This window comes from Aethina tumida, chromosome 3 (genome assembly GCF_024364675.1).
Source record: "Aethina tumida isolate Nest 87 chromosome 3, icAetTumi1.1, whole genome shotgun sequence".
Taxonomy (NCBI): domain Eukaryota; kingdom Metazoa; phylum Arthropoda; class Insecta; order Coleoptera; family Nitidulidae; genus Aethina; species Aethina tumida.
Window position 1 is genome coordinate 16,540,396 of NC_065437.1, and position 26,812 is coordinate 16,567,207.

General features: G+C 29.7%; 1 protein-coding gene across 2 annotated transcripts in view; it reads right to left on the reverse strand.

Moving 5' to 3' along the window:
* LOC109596310 (aryl hydrocarbon receptor protein 1) overlaps window positions 1-26,812 on the reverse strand; it is a 76,285-nt gene that overhangs the window by 32,378 nt on the left and 17,095 nt on the right. For both annotated transcript variants that reach the window (XM_049964489.1, XM_020011825.2), the window contains exon 2: window positions 10,968-11,158. In XM_049964489.1, coding sequence (XP_049820446.1) covers window positions 10,968-11,158 — 191 coding nt within the window. The remainder of the gene's footprint in view (window positions 1-10,967; window positions 11,159-26,812) is intronic.

Consider the following 26,812-nt stretch of genomic DNA (forward strand, 5'->3'; position numbering starts at 1 on the left):
TTGTGCCCGGTGTGGGCGAGCTAGACGAATATCCGAATATCAGCCGGGGGTTAGTGAGAGCATTGTTTCGGCTCGTTGATTTCATTATTTTCACCTGGAATTGGCCAGCTGTTGTGTTCCCATCACGCCCGGCTACCTTGCTCCGACTCTATGCGAATGCTCTCCATTTCACCGTACATATATCTTCGCCGTGCGCTGCTGACGTGGGGTCCACTTTATTAGTCAATCTTGTAAACTAGCCGCGGGGTCAATACCACTGGGGTGGAATTGTGGAATTCTAGTTCAAGACTCCTGCCGTATCGTTTATTTATGGCCATTGTTTCGCTCCGGATTCTCGCCACTCGAATACCTTTTACCAAGTTCAAACATCCCTAAGAAAGTATGTTATCGCATTAATTTAGAAAATTAACATTAAATGTAGAAAATAGTGTGCAGATTTTAACAGAAACTGTAAAGAAATAATGAATGTATGCGAAGGTCTTGCAATGAGTCTGGTATGAGACATGTAAGTATTCATTGCAAGTAATCATATGTTTGTTGCATTGTAGAGTCACAAAGTATTTTGCAGTAATTATATTCAATTTTATTTTTCAAACATCACGGTATGTGGTTTTGCATAATGGAAAAATTGTCATTTCATTATATTGTTCCATAAGGAAGTTTTTATTCATTTTCCACTACATTGCAACATTTGTTTTCACATTTATTTAGCTTTTAATTGTTACATAGGTTTCGAGGTACATAATATCACTTGTCAAAATTGTTTTATTGGATTAAGTAACAAAACTGGGATGAAAATAATTTCAGTGATAGAAAGAAGAGGTCCTTACATATCTTCTGGTTTTATATTTTTTAGGCTTATAATTTATTTTGGGGACAATTTTTGTTAGTTTCATAATTTCAAAGAGATAACAAAAATGTTTTCTCACTGCCCAGAAACATTTAATTGCTTTTCATATTTAGCCTGTCATTTAATTTTTTTAATATCAAAATTGTGCTATTTTACTTATTTCTCCATAATGTTATTTGAATTTGAATCATATATTTTTATTTCTCTGTTTTTATGTACGATTTTATAAAGTAAAAGATATGAAAAAATTCAAAATCATTATGTATATATATAGTATAGTAATAATAATAATAATAATAATAATAATAAGATAGGTGAAGGAATATATAGAAAATTCTTTTTCAACTAAAATCAAAACATTTTTAAATTGAGATTTAATTTTTTACGCAAAAATTCATTTGTGTTTTTCTGTACTATTGTATATAATTTCACATTCTTAATAAATAAAAACATTTTTATTTGAAGATATATAACAATATTTATTTTTTAAATAGTGCTAATATATTTTCAAAATAGTTTTATTAGTATGTTGTGTATTTTTAGTTCACAAATTATTTTCTATATATATATTTTTCAATAACAAAAAAGTCTTGGTACATTTAAACCCAAGACTTTGAAACAAAAAATTTCCTGAGTGTGAAGGCGTCTAAAAAACTTTTTCTGACAAAATTTGACGGTGGACACTTTAAAAACGCAGTCAAAAATTGATTTTTTTTGTTTCTGAACTTTTATTTTTATACTATTTTTTTATGTCTTTCACTTCAAAGAAGTAAGAATAAAATCAACATCTATTAATTTTGACTTTTATTATTGACAAAAATATAAAAACTTATTTAAAGTAAAGACCTGAAACTTTGATCTCAAAGTTCAAATCGAAAAAGCCTCAGGGGTAGATTTTTCATACAAACCTGTCTATATCCTTTCAAATTATCTATGAAATTTTTAAATATTATAAAAATATAATAAATTAATTAAAATATTAATTTTATTTAGTTTAATAATAAAATAATTAAACTTCCATTAATTTGATTATTGATATATTTCTATTTTTCATGAAGTAAACATATTTTATTTGAACGAGTGAAAGGGAAGAATCATTGAATGATTATTTTAAAACTGAATGTCGAATTTCAAGTTCAAGTTTCGAATCTGATTTTAAGCTTTTATATTTTATGGGCCGAATTTTTGCTGTATCTTCTGAAGGCGTGAAAACAAATACAAGTCAATTTAACAACACGGCACGAGATAATTTTAAAAACTGTAATTAAAAATTGTAGATTGCGAGATAAAAACAATGCAAAATAAAATTGAGAAGTAATGCATCGAATGGTTCATAACATAGATTGCATGTTAAAATAAGCATGCAGTGATTGTAATTAGTGTTTTCATTTTAAAATAACTTTTTCAGTGAATACATGTCCTCCAAGCCCCTTGCCATAAAACCAGTCGTTACCCTGTCACCCATTATACCATTGTGTCGCAAATTAGTGTTTTCAACTTTGGCAACAGTATAAAGTATCTTAAACTTCTACATAATTTCGAAATTACAAACCGCCGTGGCAGATTTTACATATAAAATTGTGGTGTTTTTTTAATGCGAAACCCAATATTTGAGAACAAGCTGCGTGCAAGACGAGTCGCGGTGCTCGTTTTGTGCTCGAAGGGTGAAACATAATACAGAATCTGTTGCGAGATGTTGAGGAGAGATTGCGATGGCGAGTCAGCCCGGTGAAAATTATGCGCTACCGAATTAATGGATTCCATGTACAGGTAGCCGGCCGCAAAGATCACCGATGAGATACAATGATTCATTCGGCCGATAAAAATTTGTCAAAAATCAATTTCTTTAATGAATTGGATAATCGAACCATACATCATTCTCATTATCAAAATTTACATATATACGTACACTCGACCTCCTTGTCTCCGCCTCACCAGTTTATCCCGCACCCGTTATCTTATCATCAACGGAGTTTTCAATAACTGAAATTAGCGCAAAAGTGCAAACAGTCCGGCATAATTGTAAATAATCAAATATTCATTCACTTTAAGACAGCACCATCGCGTGTTATTCAGTTTTAATTATTCGTTTTATTAATCTTAATCTTAATTAGCGGTGTAAACTTAAATTACAGTGATTCCGTATTGATCGACATCAGGCATAATCATACGAAACGATTTTCGTTATACGGCTCGAACATAAAAATAAATAGGATTTAGATTACTGGCCAGGAGTAATTTCCTGGTACACGTGTTTTAACTATTAGGTCTCCGCTTACCGGGCCAAAACGGATGTGGTACATATTTATTTGTTTCCAGAAACGTGCTTATATCACGAATTAAATAAAATAATGTTTATTTGCTCAAAATACACATAATGGCTTTTGTGTAATAAGCAATTTTTACCCTCAGATTTTTTATTGGCGTAATATTTGGGTACATAAAAAAGTAAGTAAGTAAGTGCGGGTGTCAACAAATGATTTATTTTTTAATTTTTTACATTAATTTCCTCAAGAATTACTCAATTTACATAAAATTTACATTACAAATGTTTTTTATAATGTAAAATTTAAATGCAATTTGTAATCAGATTATATAATAGTAGAGTATATATTTGTTTTAAACATTTAATTATTATGTTATTCATAACTTTTTTGTTAACTAGAAAGTATCTAAAATATTAATTCAATGTAATATGTTAAAATATGATTGAATTTAAAATTTTTCTAAGAAAAAACTTATTCATATTTTTTGTTATCTATTTACATCTATTTTACTCTTTAATTTTCTCTAACTTCTTACGTGATAATAAAATTTAAAGAATATAAATTTTAAAATTTCTATTTTATTCCTTAATATCCTCATTACCAATAAATGACAAGATATAGTGGTGACCATAATTATAGTAAATTATTAAAATATGATATACAGATTATCATTATCAGTATTAGATGCGCAAAATTATAAAAAAATATATGTTTCTGCTTATGTTAAACATCTTACAGGGAGAAACTACTCAAACATTTTATTTTTAACCATAGTGACGTCAATCATGCAACTGGGATGCTTTTATTATTCTGAAAATCCAAAATTGTGACAGATTCGATAAAATACCAAAGAAAGAAATTAGACAGCAACCCTGTAGAAAATACATGGGGGGTCACAACTATGATCAAATTCGTCATAGAAAATTCAGAAAGCTTGAGAGAATGTAGATTTGTCGAACATTCTGAAAAAGGTCGAGTTTATGCCACGGAGATGGGCAAAAAATTATAAAATAAAAAAAGTGGTAATATTTATATTAAGGTTGACATTAAATAAAAGAGTTAAGGTTAAAATATTTAACAAAGTTGCTGTAATAATGACCAGTACTGTAAGTATATATTACATCACATAGACATATTATGTCCTGAAGAATGGGTTGTGACATGTTACCCTATGGTATATTGTGCAGAATATTAATTTTAAATATTGTAAATAAACTAAAATAAAAATAATCTAACTCGTGAATATAAAACTCACAACAAACCATTTTCTCTAATATTTTAAATATTTGAATAAAATAATTATTTATAAAATTTAATTTAGTATTTAATCGATATTCGACTATTTTTTATGATTTAAAATAAAAATTCATATTCAACATTCGTTGTAAATAACTAAAAATAATATATAAATTAAAATTTTGCTAATTTGATATAAATGTTTAAAAAACAATATTTAACTTCGAAGAACTTTTTGGGAAAGGTTCAGCCCATTTTTCTTAGCAATTATACATTTTTGAAAAATTATAAATAAATAGAAAATATTCAACATAAAGATATGAACACAATTTTTTATGAATTTTATCAATATTTTATTATCTGTTAAAAATTCATCTCTGTTACAAACACCTTCAAAAATATAATATTCGTTGTAGTAATTAAAAAAATAGTAATACTTAACTAGAAAGAATTTTTTTAGTGAGATTTGATATTGATATTCTTTAATAAATCTGTGCTGAATTATTATAGTAATGTTTACAAATATTATCAAATATTTGAATAAAATATTTATTTATAAAATTCAATTTTGTATTCAATCGTTATTTTAATTTTTAAAAATTTGTCTCTATTAAAAAATATAATATTCCTTATAAGTAATTAAAAACAATAACAATATTCGTAAAAAATAATTAAAAATAACAAATAAATAAAATTTTTACTAATTAGATTATTTATTTAACATAAATATGTTTAAAAAACAATATTAAATGTCGAAGAACTTTTTGGGGGAAGGTTTAGCCCATTTTCCTTAGGAATTAATTTTTATAATTATTATAATAATAAATTTATCCTGAATTATGATAATAATGCCTATAAATAAGCATTATGAAAATAAATAAAAACAATTACAACATAAAAATATGAAATATTTTTTACGATACGATTTAATTAAAAAAATAACAATATTCGTAAAAAATAATAAGTAAATAAATTTTTTATGTTTAAAAAATATTTAACAATTTAAGCTTCACTCCATTTTCCTTAGGAATTATTTTTTTTTAGAAAATATTATAATATATTATAATAAAAAAAATTATCCTGAATAATAATAATAATAATAATAATAATAATAATACCTATAAATAAGCATTATGAAAATAAATAAAATTAAATTTAACAAAAACATGAACACATTTGTTACTAATTTTATCGACATGCCACTATTTTTTAAAAATTCATTTCTATAAAAATGCCTTTTAAAAATATAATATTCGTTGTAAGTAATTATAAAGAATAAAAATACTTAACTGACCTATTATTTTTAGGATTAAAAAATGTTTTATATTAAAAATTCTTATAACCTAACAATACCTAGATTTGTGCTGATTATAGTAATATTTACAAATAATCGTTATGAAAATAAATAAAATAAATTTTGGACGTCATTAAAATTTCTATTCCTGCATAATATTCTACTGGACTGCTGTGTTTTGTTGAAATAAATACTAAAATTTGTACGAACCGAAAGCAATGCTAAACCTCGTAGATTTGTGTTTGCGATAAAACGAATGGGCGGATAAAGAAATGGAACATATAAAAATACAGATCCATCATTATTGTCTAAAAAATAAGTTATGTGATGTGATTGAAATGGTTCAGACTGGCAATATTAATGGGCTTCTTGCGTGCCATGATGACGAGTAGAATGGCCGTACGGGAGGTTTATCCCGTGACCGTGCGAGTAAATGCATTTAACACTTTTTTACCTAAAAGGTGGTGTTGTCAATGTTATAAATTAATAATTTCGATAAATAGAATATTATTGTACCTGATAATTTTGCATTTACCAGCACGCAACCCATTCAAACACAATGCTCTCGATTCCAATTATTTCATCAACTTGTTATTAGACGTGTTTGTTTGAGCTGCGTGAGTCTGTTCAACGATTAATAACTAAAATTGTTCAGTTTGTTTATTTTACTTAAACAATCGCTATTGACTGTTTAGATTTCTTCAGCTGAATTATTCAGTACATCGTGGACAACATGCAATCGTAAAATACACGTTTTTATGGAACTGTTTTCGTTCTGTAATTGAGAAGTTCAGAACATTATTAATTATTTCGCTCCATTTACGGAGCAGTATCTCACCTCGGATTTTATTTATGCCCGGACTAACATGTGAAAAATGTTCGGGGATGAGCGCCGAATGAAATAATTACAGTTGTCAGCTTCGGAGGCGGCTGAGATAAATGAGAGTGTGTGTGCCGTTGCGCCCCCGTCCGGCTTGACGGACAGATGCCGTTCGACCCGGACGTCAGTTGGCCGGGGCTAATGTTCCTTCCCCGGCCTTTCGTCTATCCCCCAGTGTCTAAAAACCACTACACCATGTCAGTAGGGCCTTATACGTAAATGATATACATGTAATTAGCTAATTACGGTTCTGTGGTCACTGCCCTGGGCGAACTCCACAGACACACAGACACTCATACACAAAAAAAACTTGCATATGTAATTATGCTTTTATCTACTATTTCAGCTGTGGTCGGTAGTATATGCTCTTGTGTCCATTTAAATAATTAAAAAGTCATTTACCGGGTCCGGTCCGCAATGCCTCTTTCATGGGGCCACAACGGTTCGAACATTTCGATAAAATCTCGACGAAAATTAATAAAGAATTCCTATTCAAACTTTGGGAGTGAGCTTTTCTGTTTACAAGGCATAAATCGATTTTTTCCATTATTTTTTTCTAATCGGCATAATTTCATTAAAAACTAACAAATTTACACAATAATTTTCGAAAAGTACCTATTACTGCAAGACCCACTATTAATCAAAAAGAGTTTACATTTTATTACATTAAATTTTATGAAATACAATTACTGCACAATTTAAAAAAAAAGGTTTTAGATTTTATTTTATTTTTGATTCTCTAGTTATCTATAACCACTGTAAACTGTTGCATACACTTGATTAAGTATGTTCTGTCTATAAAAGTGGTTTTTGTAGAAATAAATTCAATTTATTTTCTAATTTGTCAATTAAAAGCGTGTATAAGTAATTTGATTATTTATATTTATCTCTTAAATAAAATGGTCGAAGATAAAATTAGATAATTCCAGTAATGCTCGACGATAAGTCAATAGACTTTTATATATCTAATATGAAAAAAGATCTCAAGCTGTGAAAATAAATAATTTTCGAAAAAAGCCATTTCTTTAGAAAGGCAGTTGATTAAAATAAGTAAAAAAAATGTTTGTTTAGTTTTCTACTTCTTTTAAGAAAAGTTGAATTTAATGAATTTTATCTTCCCCATTGTCTAAAATGTAGATACATTATTTAAAGGGTTTTAAAGAATTAAATAAAAAAATAAAATGTAAAAAAACTGTTCTCAAGTAACGGCAACTTAGGAAGAATAATTGATTTGCTAATAAGTTGGTGTTTACTTAGAAACTTAAAAATATTTTCAAAATATATCTTCAATTAGTAGATTTATGATATGGTCAACAACCTGCACTATTTTGTTACCCCGTATATTCAAAATATGATAAAATATACTCCCTGTAAAAAAAACGCACCCAGAATGTATTAACGTATTTTATAAAAATAAAATTTTCTATGCGAATAGTAATAATAGAACCAATTGAAAAAAGAAATGATTAAAATTTGGAGTCAATCGCAAAATCGATTTTTTGTTCATTTATTTAAGGTATCGCAAACAAGCGTGTACTTAGTTTTTGTCAAAATATGTTTTATTCAGTAATTATTAATTAATAATTACTGAATAATAAATTACTTATTAATTAATTAATAATACTAAACGTTTAACATGACTAGAGTACGAAGAAGAAATAATTTTAGCCAATTAAGTGAGTTTGATAGAGGTAGAATAATGGGCCTGCATGAAGCAATAAATTCGTTCCGAAAAAATAGTGCGGCGTTTGAACAGAAATGTGAGTATTGTGATACGATGTTGACAGTCATGGAGTGAAAAGGGCAGAAGAGCAAGATGTTACGGAGAACCAGAGCTATCTCAGAGCCACAAGACCATCGTCTTAGATTATTGACCATAAGGGACAGAATGAGTTCAACAATGAATGTTGATAAATTTTTTGTCGATGAAGGTAGGCCAATTGATATGCGATCTGTTTACCTCCGTATAAGGTCCTTTGGCCTATGGAATTATCGCTCTTTTCTGGTCTTACCTCTAACATCAAACCAGAAGGGCATCTTTAGTTTTCATTAGAGGCAATATGACGTTCTGGCTATATGTGTATGACATTTTCGAGTCTTATCTTCTTCCTTACGTAAGAAGAGATCTCGGACTAATTTCAGCAAGATAATGCCTGTTCACGTATTGCCAGGAATACATTAAACTTCTTAGAAGTCTCCCATTTCTATCTACTGCTTTTGTTACCCAGATCTCCAGACCTTTCCCCAATCGAACAAGTGTGGGATATTAAGGGGTGACGCTTATCGAATTTACAGCATCCTCCACGGAATCTTAATGAACTAAGATGTTATATTCAGTTCGCCTAGGATGAGATACCACAAGAAAATGTCGATAATCTCATTAGATCGATGCCACGTCTCGTCAATGAGTGTCTTAATCTAAGAACTCCTGATACTTTATGCTTTAAGATTTTTTAAAATTTTTTAATCAATTATTCTTTTGTAATAGGAAAATATTGAAAAAAATTGAAATAAATCAAGACGTTGCTTTTTTGTACGTAGTATTAAAATAAATATTTAAGTATTTAAGTATATAATATTTATTGATAAATTATTTTTCTTCTATTCCTTCAGATAGAAGTTTTTAAAATATGGCCAACTGTCGCCACTATTTGATCATCCTGTACATCCAAAATATTTACATAAAGTATTGATTTATACTGAAATGGATTCGCAAAAATATGTCATTTGAGACATTTCTTTCAATTTCTATGTAATTAGTAAATTTGGGAATTGGTTTAAATTAGACAGTGATTTTTATTATATTTTCTTTAATAACTATTAAATACATACAGTTAGTTCACCTAATTTAAATTACAGGACAATTGACCTTTTTTTAATTATGTAGAATCTTTTGAATAATGATGACTCCAAGAATTTGAACGATATGTCAATAAATCTACTAAAACTCCGCCATATTTTAATGAAAAAAACTCTATTTATTGTCCTTAATATAGAATTTAGATGTATATGATGACCTATAATTTTACGCACAATTTATCTGTTACCATCAGGGAAATTTAAAACAAATTGAATAAAACATGTCGCTTCGAATTGGAATGGGCCACAGCATAATGAGAAATTATCATTAAGTTTCGGGTAGCAAATGCAGCTGAACAGACAAAAGCAGAAAATGCAGGAGCGCAGAAATATCGATGTGTCGACACGCAGCCGCAGAACTGTCTCAAATATGCATAATCCAATTCGTTAAAGTGAACCTTGGAGTCCGCGCATTATTAATTCATCCCCGAAAATATTGGTCCCTCGGCGGCAATGAGTCTGCAATAGGTCCATTTAACCCCTCGCGTCAGCTCGACGTGGGGGGATGTCTGCTTTATCGGGAACGATTACCGTGTACCAATAGAAATTGAATGCAACCGGTTTACGGTCCCGCTGCAAATATTCCCTCTGTGTGTGTGTGTTGTATTAATTGAATTTTATTGGCAGTTTTGGTTATTGACCGGAATTAAAATTCATACTTTACAATAATCTATCAATTTTATCAAAGGTGCAGGACAATAAAGATTAACTTTCTGCACGCTTAAAAGTTCTAATTGATCGCGGCCACACTGACATTAATTAATACGAGATAATTAATCTGCTCCCGTATTACATGACCATAAACGAGATAATAAACGGCCGGCAATATTAAAATTAATTTCAAAAACAAACAATCGAGTACAATTACACAACGGAGCATTTAAATAAATGCAACTTTTTTGCCGCATCAGGTGTAAAATGTTGCAACAGTTAAATATCTGAGCAGCTTGTGCCCTAAAACGGCGACCGAAATTAATTATACATACAATTAATATTTTTAAATTCCTGTAATAACTATAATTAGTTCGGAGTTTTTATAGCAATTAAAAGTACTGTTTATGGTTCGAGATCATAACGGAAAACTTTTATTTATTGTATTACCAAATTATATAAACGATCGTTTAATTATGTCGCATTTAGGCGAATTATTTATAAAAGGCAAAAAAATTAGCAGCGTTAAAATTAACCTTTAAAAGTTCTTAAATTATTACACCGCGTATATTTCATTTAGCCCGACACAACGGAGTTTTTTAATTTATAACATAATTAGAATATTCGGCGTATGAATATTTCGTATAAATGTTATAATAAAAAGTCGTACTTGAATTAATTAAAACCACTCCCCCTTTCCTAATTATGGTAATGGACTCAAACACAGTAAATGGTGTCATTTTATGACCATATTGCGGTTGCTGTCATAACTTACCCTTACAAGAAGTCTTATCTACTCAAATTAATTACTAAAACCTATATGGATTTGGACGGCTAAATATAAACTTCATTTTTGTGAGTTATTGCACCGTCAAACCAATCCCGCCTAATTAAAATTCAAAATGACACAATAAAAATTACAGTTCTTACCTTGAAAGTAGCTTTTGGTGCGTAAATAGCTTACAGACAGTCTCAGTATGGACAGCCTATCTAATTTCGACAAAATGTTCTGTTCGAATGGCAAAAGACTGGCCAGATTGTCCAGTTCGGCGTTAAGTCTTTCACGATGGCGTTTGCTGGGGTTGCTCTTCGTCACCCCGTCTTTCGGCGTCGGTTTCAAACTGCAACGAAAAAATTAATAAGGTAACCGAATATCTGCGATTGTAAATTCGTTTTAATTTATTCAACAAACTGCTAGACTAGATTACGTTACGGCATATACAATTACAACAAAATTGTACGCTTATAATTGATATCGGGTCTGCGATTACTTGCGGCCACATGATATGTTATTAAGAAAAGTAATAGCTGACTGCAGCACATTTACATTCCAATAAACTATGCAAATCAAAAATTTATTTGGTTCTGTGGCACGCTTCATATTGATTACCGTTGTCAGAAATCATTACGATCATAGCTCAACTAGTATTAAGTATCAGCGTAATGTAAACTACATTAAAACTTAAGTACCTGTGTAAGAAAATATTAATTTCTGTCACAGTAATGTCTTACCTTACACGGTTTACTTTTCTTTGTGTGTATCATAAAAATAGTCCATAGTTATCGAAACATGCTATTCTGGAAGATATAATAAATGATGGTTATAGAGCGGGGTAATTGGACAACAATGCCCGAATTCAAGTCGTCCATTAATTTTCCACGGCGAATTACAAGACGTTCTGTGTCAATTTTTAATGGATATCTGTATGAAGTTGTTCTGGGTAATTAATGGGTTTGTGTATTTGCTCCCGTTCTGTTTGTATTTTAGACGCTGGTAATTAATTATTGACTCACAGATGGTGTACGAAAATAAAAGCAGTGGATCAAAGGTGGTCAGATCGATGCGGATTAATTAGGACTTAGTTTATTTGCAGTTAAAAATTTATGAAGGTTCCAAAAGTTGGTGACAGGACTGTTGCCGGAAATGGACTGTAAGTGATGGTGAACAGTTTGTTCACCGCCCTAAAGACAATAGATTTCACCCATAATATGTTACAACAACTATTAAACATGAAGGTGGAAATGTTATGGTTTGTAGTTATTTTCCGCTTACGATATGGGCCCGATTCACAAAATAGGAGCCAAAATGGATAGTTTTGTGTATCGTAACATATTAGATGTTATGTTACCCTATTGTGAATGAAAAATGTTAAAATTCAGCATGACATGATCCCAAACATACTGCCAAGCTTGTTGAAGAATGATTTGTTCAACAAAAAAATCAATGTCTTAAAGTGGCCAGCTCAATTTCCCGATCTTAATCTAATAGAAAACTTGTGGAAGATTGTGGATAAGAAGATAAGGGCACGTAACATGTTTCGTCAATAAATAACATAATTTATATTTGTGTTTTATTATTTAATAGAAACAGATCAGTTTCGTAAGAATTTTTTAATTTTAAACAAAAAGAAAGTCGTTCTAATTTTGTCCGATACTGTAAGTTGCATCGTCAGTTGTCAGATAGAAGTAGGAAGTCAGTTTATTTAAAAACACCGTCTGATGGGTCTTCATACGAGTGAATTTTGTATGAAGACCCATCATCAATTGTATGTTTAGCTATTAGTTGTGTGACATTTTAAAAACCGACTAATTACCATATTTGTTACTTTAATAATCCTATCACAAATGACGATGTTAAACATCATGAAAATGAGAATGTATCGTCCAGTTGTGTGGCTCTTTCTAGAAAATGTAATTAAGAAAGTTAATTAAATAAAATTTCAAAAGATGACATAAGAAGTAATTATTACGTGGGAATATCATCTTGGTAATTAATTTCAAATACGTTATCCCCGGTTCCTAAATTGTGCGGCTGCAGCTGTACCGTAAAATTACAGTCAAAAATATAGCAATGTAATAACAGTCATTAAAACTCGATAAGAAGAAATGAAATAGAAACTGGTCCTAAAAACGTAGGTGAAAAACATCCGTGATAAGACAAAGGTGTAATTTAGCAGTTTGAGAAAAATCCAAAGTAATTATTTACAACGGCCCAAAAAAGCGTATGTGTTAAACATATTCCGAGTGGATTTAAACACACATCAAATGTTTTGGAAATAATTCGACTGACAGCAGAAACATCAGGAACATCGTGTGAGGGTACGGCTAATTGAAACAGAGACGGCTCCAGGGAATCAGTGAAAGCAGAACTAAACGTTTTACTTAATTGGAATGTACGGGCCGCATTAGCCCTCCGCCACGGAGTGCGGAGGTCAAGCGCCTGGGCGGAATTCTTTTTACTCTACAGATATTAATTTAAAATTAGCGCCGCATTTCTAAAACTGTTGATACGTTTAATTACTTAATGATGGACATCAGACAATCAGCAGATAAATGTTTCTCTCATTGTATTCTTATTTTTTCTGTTACTGTTTGTAATTGCGTCAAAACATGTTTCACATTGTTGAAGTTTACATTAAAATATTAATTCATAAATGATTCTTATCAATTATTAAATCATAATATAAGAATTTTTAAGTTAAAATTGAAATTAATTTTAAGAACAAACAAAAATGTTTTTAATATTAGACTATTTTAGAAAATATTGTTTTTAAAACAACTCTTCAAAATCATATTACAAAATATATATTTCTTCTAGAAATATTATAATATTTTAGTTCGTTCAAAAAATCAAGAAATGTTTTAATATTATATTTAAAAATATAATGTTTAAAATATTATAATAAAACATTTGTGAAAAAACAACAATCCTTGTAAACAATATATAACAAACAAAAAATATATATTTATTTTTATTATTAATATTTAAATTGTTTGTTTAATAGATATTTTCATTTATTTTTCCCGTTTAATAAATATCTTTATAATTCCCAAATATATGGGATAAAAAGTAGATATAACAAATAGACATATATGTTGGAAAAAAATTAAACTGCAATGATTTCTTTAATTTTAAATTGTATAAATTTTTATCACAGTTTTAGATTTATATCAAATTCTTGACGTTCTTTTTATTTCATATGATATTTTTTAAAATTTAAAATCTGAAATTTTGTGATAAAAGTAATTGAAAAATATATTTTAAAAACTATACCATCAAATACATTTTAAATTGTAGAATTGGTTTTCATGTATGAAATATACAAAAATCTTTTTTTTACTTGAAAATTTTCGTTTTTTTTTTTCTGTTTAATAAATATATTTATCATTCCCAAATAAGTACGTTAAAAAGTAGACATGGCAATATGTCCACATAATTTTTAAAACAGTTATTAAAACAGGCATAAATATTGCCCTTTCTATCCATTCTTATTAGTTTAAATTTTAAATGTATAAATTTTCTACCATCATTTTAGGTTAATGTTAAAAGAATAATATTAGACTTCTTGTCATTCTTTCCAAACATGGCAATATGACCACATAATTTTTAAAACATTTACATTCTTTCATGAATATTAAAATTATTGAGTGGTAAACATTTAAAAATTATTGAACTTTAATTATAAGAAGTTATTTTTTAATTCTACTATCAAATTTTATGACAGAAAATGACATCCAAATTATCTCAATAATTATAACTTGGGGAAACATTAAAAGTTAATATTAAAACAGATAACAAATATTAATAATAAAAAAAAGTGTATACATGGTTTGTACATATGGAATTAATTCATAATTACTTAAGCTTTCGCTATGCGACTTTTGTTGCCCGTCAGAATATTTACAGCAGACCATAAAGCAAAAGCAATAATGCGTTTTATTTCTATTTCATTGTCGCCATAAATGGTCTATAACTATAAAAAGATAACATAAAAAGGGACTAAAGCGCCAATACTTTGTAAGAATTAAAATGGATATTACACTTTACACCTTTGGCGCATTACTGTTCAAACAAAAATTAAAATATAATTATTATGTTTCTAAAACTCTTAACGGCTTTTTCTGTGCATCGTATTCAAATTCAAAAGTAAACAAAAGACCATTAGTCAACGCGTACTAATACACCAATCATCTTTTACGGAGTGAAGAACATTAAATTTTCTTCAGCTCAAACGTACTCATTAAACAGTAAAAAATACATTATGCACCGGAATTCATCGGATTAGGAAATGGGAACACTGACATGATGAATGTTTCTTTTTTTGTTTATGTGCGTATTTATTATTCTATAAGCACGGCGAAATCCTCAATGGTAAATAAATTACTTGGGCACAAATAGCTAGGAACAATAATCGATTTTATCCGTGTGGAAGTTAGAATTGGGACATCCAATCCAAAGTTTTTACCTTGTTTGAAATAAGTAATTGTTGTAAGGCTTTTTTGTTTAATTTTTAGATGCATAAATTTTAAATTTTATTCGTGTTAAAGCTAAAATAGAACATACAATTTATAAATTATTTATTTTCAATTACCTTGTTTGAAATAAGTAATTGTAAATCGATCGGAACGAGACTAAAATTTCAGTTGCACAAAATTATATCTATTACAAAACTGGTTTGATCCCTTCGTACAACATTAACTAAATAAAATAATACCAAATGTTTGAATATCCATATATATGATTAAAGTAAATAATGATAGGAACGCGAAACTACCAATTTTAATAATAATGCGGCCTGAGAACTATTCGCAGATGTTATTCACATTCATTACATAAAAAATATGAAGTTCTAGAATTATGTGAAATTGTACTATTTCACTTTTATTTTAAGCACACACCAAAATGCACTTTTTCCGTTTTATTGCTCTCATTTACTTATTACATTCCGGAAATGTACTACGTAAATACATCGTCGTCTAAGTTTGTACAACTATCAATTCAATTACCCGAAAAATTGTGCCGGCAACAAATTTAAAACGGTTAGAGTGTTTTCTTTTATTGCTTGAAAACATGTAATGTGCGCACAAAAGAACAATCAATTATTGTGACTCTCACTCAAAGTGTTCGTACATCAAACATATTTTTATTGAGAAACGTCTTAATTGGTTTTTAATTAAACCGTCCGACCTTTAGATTTGAACCCGCAGTCAAATGGACACACGTCCATCAAAAACGCGGACTTCACTTTAGATTCTTGACCCTATGTTTTGATTATAATTAATGGAAATTGTAAGAATAAATCCGACAAAAATCATCGAGTTAACAAATCTTCTAATTATTGGCTTTGTTGTATTTACTTTGGATATAAATTACTGTTATTTCGAATTTTTTGGATGATGAATGTTGAATTTCGATAGCTTCAGGTTACGATCAGTCATTGGGAAATAATTACGTGCCTTATGTTTATGAACAGTTAAATTTTTAATCAGTTTTTTATTTTTATTCTAAAAATAGACTGAGGTTTTTGCATTTTAAGTAAATAAATTGTTTTTTAATACCACCCCGTTGTAATATTACACGCATAGTTTCATTGGACGCATTTCGAAGTCTTGAACCATTAAAACCAGAATATATAAAAATTATACATAATATAAAAGTACGGCGGATCATTAGGCAGGGAACAAAATCTTTATGGGAACAAATTATAAAGAAATTTAAGCCCTTGTTCCAGCTTTTTAAAATCCTCTCCTAACTCTTTTGTAATGACAGGCTGTGTGGACGCCACTATTAGTTGAAACAGGCTGAAGCCGTTGGCACTCTTGATGGTTCACTAGATGTGTAATCAGGGGCGTGGAACTGCGATCAACATTTTTACCCGAAATGTTTCAAATCTATTGTTTGAACTCTACAAAAATTTAACAAGTTAATTTTATTCATGTAAAACAAGGTTTTTTATCGGTGCTGATTTAAATAAAAATTATTGTAGCCAAATAATTTATTTAAAATAATGAACATAAATATACAAAGCTGTCGGTAAATGTCAGTTAATTTGTATAATTAGTTGTAACAAAAATATAATTTAAAACCAATTAAAATATGTTGTTGTTGCAATTTGTAATGAATAATAATATTTAGATATATTAACGTATCATTATTTATAATCTTTCAAGTTGTAAATTGTGTGTCCAAAAAAAAAGAACATTAAGTTAAAAGCTATGTGTTGTTTCCTTTTCTGCAATTAAATACAGGAATATTCATTCACAATTTTATAAAACGTATAAAAATTTTGAGAAACGAACATAAACGTTTATTTTTCTTAACGACTGAATCCGTTTCGTTTTCCGTTCGTATCTTTGTTTGGCCGTTTCCAGTTAAACACGTATAAAATACGTTCACGACAATAATGAGCGGTTTCAGTTTCTCAACAATTATAATTAAGGGGAATGACAAGCGGACTGCACTGCGCACTGCGGCTTGTCTATGTTTTATTGCAACTTTTTCCCATTCACGGGCTGGAATTAGCCTACCATATAATTAGCGTTCTGGCTGAAGTTTAACAATACGTAATGGAACGAACGTAAAAATTTGTCATTGCGGAAAACGGGATTAAAATATATTATTCTGTAATAAAAGTCAATTTGTGTCGCAGTTCTGGATGGTAATCAGTGATAAATTTTATCAATTAATTTTTTTGTCAGTCGTTGACATGGTTTTGTGTTACAGATTTTTTTCTATGAATTAATTTTGGAAATCGATTTTGTTCGTGTCGAAATCGGCGCATTAGGGTCAAATTAGAATGCATAATTTGGAGATATCAATGGGTGATTACGCGACGAACCTAAAATGTTAATTTCATAAAATATTTGTAATAATGTTGTCTGCAAAAGACTTACTTAGATTGCAGACCTTTCACAATAAATAAATTTTTAAAATATTTATTGAAATTGTTAAATATTGAATTGAATTTATTTGTAAAAATAATAAGTTTATATTATTAATGCATATCTTGTTACTTTTGTGAAAAATTATATATTATTATAATAAAATGTAATATATATTTTGTTATTTGAAATAGATATCATAACTAACTCTAGGTATTCATGGCAATGTCTGAAAATACAAAATAACAGATTTCTCAGCTTTTCTAAACCTAAGAATAAATTTAATGACAATAGTAGACAAAATAATAATTATTTATAGACACTGGAGTTATTGTTGGAGTTGGAGAAATACAGCTCATATTTTTAATTTATTTTAATAATATTGATATAATGATGGCCACTACAGTATATCCTTAAAAATTCGAAAATTAAATTTACTTGTAAATTATTCATAATATTTATTAAAGTATATTCATAAAATTATTAAAAAAAAATAAATTACATTTTATTATTCGAAATTCAATTAAAGTTATTAAACTTAAATAATTATGATGATAATTATAATTTTTACAGTTTTTTATCAATTTTTCTATTTCTAAAATTCTTATATAATTTTACTTGTTACATAAATAAATATTAATGAATGTAATTAAATTCAAATTAATATCCATGACAAAAATAATATAATAATTTAATTGTAAAAAGAATAATATATTATTAATTAATTCATTTCTTATTACCTTTGTGAAAATATTATATTATAATATTAAAATGTAATATATATTATGTTATTTGAAATAGATATCTATTAACTAACTTTAGATATTCATGGCAATGTCTGAAAATACAAAAGAACAATTTTCTCGCCTTTTCTAAACCTAAGAATAAATTTGTTAACAATGGTAGACACAACAATAATAGAAAAAATATTAATTACTTATAGGTACTGGAGTTCAATTCAAGAAGTACAGTTCATATTTTTAATATATTTTAATAAGTTGATATAATTATGGTCACTACTGTATATCCTTAAAAATTCGAAAATAAATTTATTAATTTTACTCGTAAATTATTCATTTATTTATTAAAATAAATCCATTCATAAAATTATTAAAAGAAAATAAATTACATTTTATTATTCGAAATTCAATTAAAATTATTAAATTTAAATAATTATGACGATAATTATATTATATTTTTTTCAGTTTTTTATCTATTTCTTTTTAATTTCTATTTCTAAAATTTTATTATAATTTTACTTACTACATAAATAAATACTTTAAATAAATAAATTTAATTGTAAAAATATTATATTGTATATATTACCAATTAATGCACATCTTGTTATCTTTGTGGAAAATGTTATATATATATATATATATATATATATATATATATATATATATATATATATAATATTAACATTCAAGAAGTAATACTCATATTTTTAATATATTTTAATAAGTTGATATAATTGTGGCCACTACAATATCCACTATATTTAAAAATTCGAAAATAAATTTACTCGTAAATTATTCGTAATATTTATTAAAAAAAATACATTCATAAAATTATTAAAAGTAAATGTAATTAAGTACAAATTAAAATCCTTGACAAAAATAATATAATAATTTAATTGTAAAAAAAATAATATATATTATTAATTAATGCATTTCTTATTGCCTTTGTGAAAAATATTATATTATAAAATTAAAATGTAATATATATTATGTTATTTGAAATAGATATCTATTAACTAACTTTGGATATTCATGGCAATGTCTGAAAATACAAAACAATTTTCTCACCTTACCTAAACATTGTAACATAGGTACATTAAACTTTTATTATCTGTTGCATTTAATTTAAATAAAATGATAAGATCGCAGAATAATTTATAGCAATTTATCTCGAATTAAAATCGCCGTAAATAATAATAATAACGTTACACGGTTGAACTATTTACATTGATAAATGCAACCTGATACGTTTGATTACAGTATATCGCCGTACATATAATTAATATAGCAACAATTATTCTTCATCACAGTTTTAATGATCTAATGATTCTGTCTCGTTCTGCTTTATTTGCCATAAAACTAATGAAGCCTTTCCCTAGCCGTAATGTCTTACAAATTATATGTTTTGTCAGTGGTAATTCCGCCTGTTTTTTTCCCTAGTTTTTTTGTGCGTTTCCACAAAAGAAACACATCGAGAGCCTTGACAATAATGATTAGCATAGTTTTATTTCAGTGTGTGTGATTAAACTCGCACTTAAATTACAGTTCCGCAACTCGATGGTTAAATATTATTTTTGCGACCGAACAAATAAACCATGAACTATTGGGAATGCACGTCTGCAACAACAAATTGACGGTTCGTGATGTGTAATCCGTTCTTCGTTTAATTAAAACACGACGATCAATTGCTCCGCACGATGCGTGTGTGTGTGTGCAACGATTCCAAATTCCTCATCTCCCGTGGCACATACGAATTGGGTCACGGTGTGCGGGATGGAGCCAGTGGCGTGGCCGCACCAGCTGATCCAGGTGGGTCAATAAAAGGAAGATGATGTAAACAAACAAAAGCACGTGAGTGCGTGATCGCAAATTGAAGACATGCACCCACCATGTTTATGGTGTGTGAAGATTTCATTGAGACAAACGCCCGAGGTCGGGGCGTCGCACGCTACATTCCCTGTCGCTCATTTCTCATGTACGCCGCCCGTTTCGCCTGTTCCGCCCAATTACACGATCCGGCGCCGCCAAAATCCGACGCCAGCTCACCAAAATTTTCTTCCGTTTGACACTTAATTAAAGCATTGAAAAAATTAACCAACTTAAACACCATAGATAGATTTGGTGGACTAAAAGATGAGTGTCCTCGAACTGGATATAAATCAATAAGAAAAGATTCACCTTGCGGACAACCTTGAGGTTAGACCATCGAACAACTTCATCCCCGACCTGAAAAATCGAGCCGGCGAAATGTATTATTATGCAAATAACTGCACTCGATGCAAGAAATAGTAGAAATGCCAAATCGTTTTATAGTTTCAGCTTATTTAATGCTAATATTTCATTTACATACGTATCTTTTAAACAAATGCGATTGTTCTGTACACGTGAATGTGTAATTGAATAATTTATTAGTGGAAATGCGAGTTTGTTGTGTAATGCTAAACCGTATTAACTGTAACGAAAACTATTTTTAAGTTTTAAAATATTCATCGCCCTCACGATGTTTTCCCATTAATCTTGCCGATATTTGGATAGGTGCAAGTCGATAAATTTTACGAAGGAAGGTCATACTCCCAATTTAGAGGCGAAATAACGTGCATACAATTACACCAAATAAAAACTAGAATATTAATTAAAAGGTTCAGATTTTGAGATAAAATTTAATTAAAAACTGTGTGAATGAATTGGGCGTAGTGAACAGATCGCCGAAGGCGAGAGATAAATCCCTAATCTGAGATCAAAGTTTTCTGGAACACTAGTCGTCGAGATTTGGTTAATTAACGGAAACAGAAAAAAGGAACAATGATTTGCTTAATTTATGAAAATAGTATACAATTTAATGCGAGCAACATGGAAAAATAATTGGTCCCTTTATCTAATTTAGGTGGCTCGATAGTCGCGTTGCACGTTCCATTAAACATTCACGTTCGGCCACTCGGAATGCACCGCGTAAAATTTATGGACATTGAAAAATGTCGAAAAAACAATTAGACGTGTCAGTGGAAACCTGGAACTGATGTATCAGTGTGAGACGATTAGCATATTGAGTGGCGGGGTCCGGGTCGTTAATAGCCGAGTTGATGTCTTCATCCGCGCTACCGGTTCAGTAGCGACTATCTCAAACATCGAATACCTCTTGGCTCGTAGATGTGTCTCGTGTAGGATGCTGTACCGCTTCTCCGCAAAACATACCTGCTTTGCATATCGGCCCCATCCTATCGCAATCATTCAATGCATATTTATTGCGCCACTCTTCTTTCGGCAAATGACTTCCACTACTGCAGAAGCTTTCCCAGACGGCCTCTCTCCTTATTTATCGCCGAGACGTTCCACAATGCGGGATCGTCCCTTTTTCGAAACGTTCTTTAAGCGGAATGACCTCCGCACTTCAATTCCCGTCATTAGCTGAAATCGTCCATAACAAAATCGACGTGGCTCGGATACGTCCGGGGAAATCGTCCTTCCGATAAGCCGGAAGCCCATAGAGAACAAACGGTGGACTTCCGGGTCCGAGCTTTTAGCCACTGCGGCAAATGTAAACCTCGAACCAGAACGCATATTACAATCAATGTACTGAAAACTATTTCCTGCAGACCGCCGCATTCCGCACCGGGAGTTATTTTTTCGCCGACAGTTTCTTGTAATCATTGTTGTTTAAAAAGAGGCTTAATGTGATTTATATAGCTTGTACTTTAACGGTTGTTAAGATGATACAGTTTTATGATCTGGTGTAATTGTTGAAAAAACTGAAACTATGCTGCTTTTGAAAATCGTATTAAGGTTGTGTGGATTAAAAATGGACTCGTAATGGTTTTTAAATTATTATTTTTTGGTTTTAAGTACACATATTTATGTGGTTCATTAGAAGTTTTTAAAAACAGGTCATAACCGTAATAAGTGAATCAAATAGGTTTTTTAGTCTTTAACGATCATCATTCGGAAACTAAATGTTGGTTCAACATTCGCTTTCCTGTAAAGTGTGAAAGTAGATCAGTTTTTGCTTCTGAAATAATGTCTAGTTTCTTCATTGATGAAGAAAGTTCATTTAAAGGTACAATTTTGTAACTATTACTAACAATCATCATTTCATAGAATCCATTTAAATGTTTGTTTCTGTAGATGATAGTGTACGAAGAATTCCTTGTAATATAATGATTCAAGAACGGTTTTTAATAATAATCTTCTCCGTTGCTGCTTCAATTTCTCACTTTTTTCTTCTAAATAATGTCTGGTCTCAACATCAAAAAGTTACATACATTATAATTTTATTACTTACTAACGATCATTAATTTAAATCATTCTATGAAATCTTGTTTCTATAGACACTGCACGAGTGGATCAGTTTGTTGTTTGTAATGGTGTAAGGGCAAAATACAATGAAAGCTTATAGCAACGTACGATTGAAATGACTTCAAAATAATGACGGTTTTAGAAATGCAGCTATCATAGAAGAATAGACATTGCCAGAAAATGGTGAACACAACTAAAGCAATTTGGTGTTTTCCAATGGGAAGAGAGTAACTGTTTTCGATAATAATCTTTCCTGTTGTGACGTCAATTAATGTTTCTCTAAAGAACGTAAAAGTGTGTAGCTCTCATCTAAGATTTCCCGACATGAAAGAAGATAAGCAAATTTACGAGTAAAATAGCCAAGTCCCTCTATTTTCTGTATTCTTTGTGTTTTTATTTTCAAGACCATCACTTGCGGGAAGTGCAAATCTAACGGTAAGTAAAATGCGAAGGAGACATTGACGAATAAAAAACAACAGTAAAACTGGCAAGTCCAAGGATGAAACCATAACGGCGGACATCAATGTGAAATAAACATTTGGAGGAAATCAGTGGGAGGATGGTGCGTGGAAACTGAACGATTGTACGTAGCACGCGAAACAATCGAAACACGAACCACGGGGGATAGGTCATGGATACTATATAGTATGCCCACAATGGATTACATACACATCACACAGACGTGACACCGTCGAGATAACGAACGACGCGATCACTATGGCTGACGATCACGACACTTCCTCCACCTTCTACACGCTGATCTCTTCTCTCTCTGCCCACCTGTGTTGCCGCAATCAATCATTGACTAACAGTAGCTGTTTTTGTATTGTTTAATTTATATTCGCGTTGTCGTGTTTTAAGGTTTTACTTGAGGGTATCATTAACTGATAGGGCGATAAACTTACTCCCGGACTGGATTCAAACTTTTACCTGTAACAAAGACCAAAAATTAGTACCCTTAACATATAATATTTATAGGATGCACATGTCGAATAAATTAATTAGGTATACTTTATTTAAAAAGGATAAAAAAATAATGAATATTAAACACGGATGAATATACTACACTTCGGTTTCAAATGTGTGTTAAGCATGACTACTCGTATTCCCACAAGAGTCGTATAAAATTAATATTAATTAACGAAAACACATCGATAATTAAGTTGATTTAGAGCATTGTAACGTCATTAATATGGTAATAATCGGCCGTTTGTTGTTGTGAACGTGCAGGAGAGAATGTCGATGCACATCCAATTTGATAATGAATGGGAAGATGCCACATAAATCTTTTTACTTCAAAAAATACTTTTTGTTTTAAAATTTTAATACCATGAAATAGAAAAATATTCATTACTTTTTAGGGTTAGTCTTCGTTAATTTTTAAAAATTGTACTTCTGTATTTAATTATAGATAAACAATAACGAACGAAATGGTAATTCTTTCGTCTCATTTCGTTTATTTTCTCAATTTCAAGTATCAATAATCTCTGAAAACAAAATCAGTTTCTCTATTTGATTGTACAAAGGGCACTTTTAACCTCGAAGTAAAACTAATTCAATTAAAAATTTGAATGAAGCAAAGAATATTTACTAATCTATCCTTTTTTCCTTCTTATTCTGCTTCCTCTTTCAATGAAGAGAATATTATTTACGTTCAATTTGGTCATTACGAAAAGAACTCAATGAACATATGTATATCGCAAAAACGAAGTCTATTAAAATTTTTTTTTCTTATAAATCTTATTTAATTTATTATTTTAATAATGGATAAATTTATTTTAGAAACCTTACTATTAAAAAATAATTATTTATTCGTATTTCATAACACAAAGATGTGGTAAATTAAGGAAGCTAATAGTTATATTGTTATATTTCAAAATAGGGACCTAGTTAAGATAAGATCAGCCGAAATTTTGATTGTGTATCATTTTGACATTACAAAATTTGAAAACATTGTTAACCATCATCATTGTAATTATTCATCATTGTTACGCCTCTATAACTAGATTATAATTACAGGTGTATGATGAATATCTTGTTTCAAAATACAAAATACCAAAAATTCAATTACAAAAAAGAAAGATAAATGGTGACCTATTGAGCCAATCATAATAAATAACCACCGGTGTGGTGGAACGTGCGTATCAAAATTTATTAGATAATAATCGTTTGATGCGTTACAAATGATCCTGTTTAAGTGCTAATGGTGTCAATAGATCAAATCACAAAATAAATCAATCACCCATAATAACAGTCATTATCGATCCGAAATCTTGAGCGCTCGTGGACAAACCAACCTCGGTCATACGTTCAGGTATCAGCAATAAATCCTTACATATTTACCACGAGTCCGCCGTTCATCGTAGACGAAGATTATACGGACGATTAGGAATCCAGATTTCACTTAAAAACCCATTACGGCAGAACAGCGCGATTTTTTGTTCCCGTACGACAAATATTATTATCAGGACTGGAACTAGTTGTAAATCGAACCCACGACCAAACGTCTGCCCACCACAAATTTCACCATTATTCCACTATCGATTATTATTGATTTCTAAGTTGTATTTAGTTTAATAGTGCAGATAAATGCGTGGAAATTAATTAAACAAAACGTAGATTGATTTAGAACAGTACGCAGGCCATTAATATGTTAATAACCGTTGTTTAGTGGTTGGAATGAGGTGTGGGTCCTTGTGTGGATCTCCCATAAATCTTGCGTTAGTGTATCAGTCCGCATGCGGACAAACATTAGCTACATACTCGTCGGAGTGGTTACAAGCAATTAGTGCGGTAGTGGCTGTGCGTCGGAGGCAGGCAAAACAGCAAGACTCGTTAGCACTTGGACGCTGTAAGCTGTAAGGTCCATACCCATCTGACAACGTGAAATACACACGAGACAACTTACATCTAATTACGTGCGGATACAGTTTAGCAAATGATTACATTCCGAACCGTTTTTATGGTACGAACAAAGTGTTCGCGTAATTGATGGGGTCACTGCCGGCCCATCAACAACCTCCCGGTTTTATTATTTTAAGATGCCGCCGTTAATTTGTACCAGCTTTGCCATTAAAGTTATCAGTCTATTGAATATAAATATAATTGTTCAAAAGAGCGTTTTATTTAAAATTGTGGAATTATCAAAGGCAAATTTTATCAACTAAAAAGTCTATAAGATGAACTTTTTTAGTTATTTGTTTCAGTTTCAGCTAATTCAATCCGTCTCTCTAAATTTCTTTAGATGAAAATGATAAAACAAATAATTTTTCTTTTAGTACACAGTGAGTCAAAATTACAGGAAATGCAAAAATTGCAAATTTCTAGTAAATTATGTTTATAGTAAACAATTAATTCTATTCTAATTCTATTCCATTCTAATTTAAAACTGTCTGTATTAAAATCAACTTTTTCGGTAAAATTTTGTCAATATTTTGATTGTATAAACAAATATTGAGTTAGAGATGTTTATTTGAGGACATTTACTGAAAAGACTTTCAAACATAATCCAAGAAAACAGCGATTACTCAATTCAGATTATGAAATAAATATTAAAATTTACTGAATCTGAAACCAATTTAACAAGAAATGTTTGTTAAGGCACATTATATATTATTATTATACAACTAGTAGATGATTAGTATTTGAATATTTTTACTAAAAAGATTTTATCCAAGGAAATAAATATTGTAATTTACTTAATCTAAATTTTAAAAATATTAAATAGATTTTTCTGGGCAAATATGCTTATTTTCTTATTTGTTCATGGAGTGTAAAATTCTCACATATGAAATTACCGTAATTATACATATTTATTTTCCTAATTTATTATTCATATTTCCAGATTAGTGTCTATAAATATAATAAATTGTGTCTCTGACATCTATACTAATAGCTCGTGTTTAATAGGGATTTTTTCTGTTTTATAGTCAGTTGGATTTATTACATTTATACTTTTCCATTCATAAAATATGTTATGCGCTTTATTTACGTTTTTGTATCACTGTAAATTAAGATTTATTATCTGTAATGTGACGTGTTTTCCAAATACGGAATTCAATAAAATATAAACGTCAATCAACA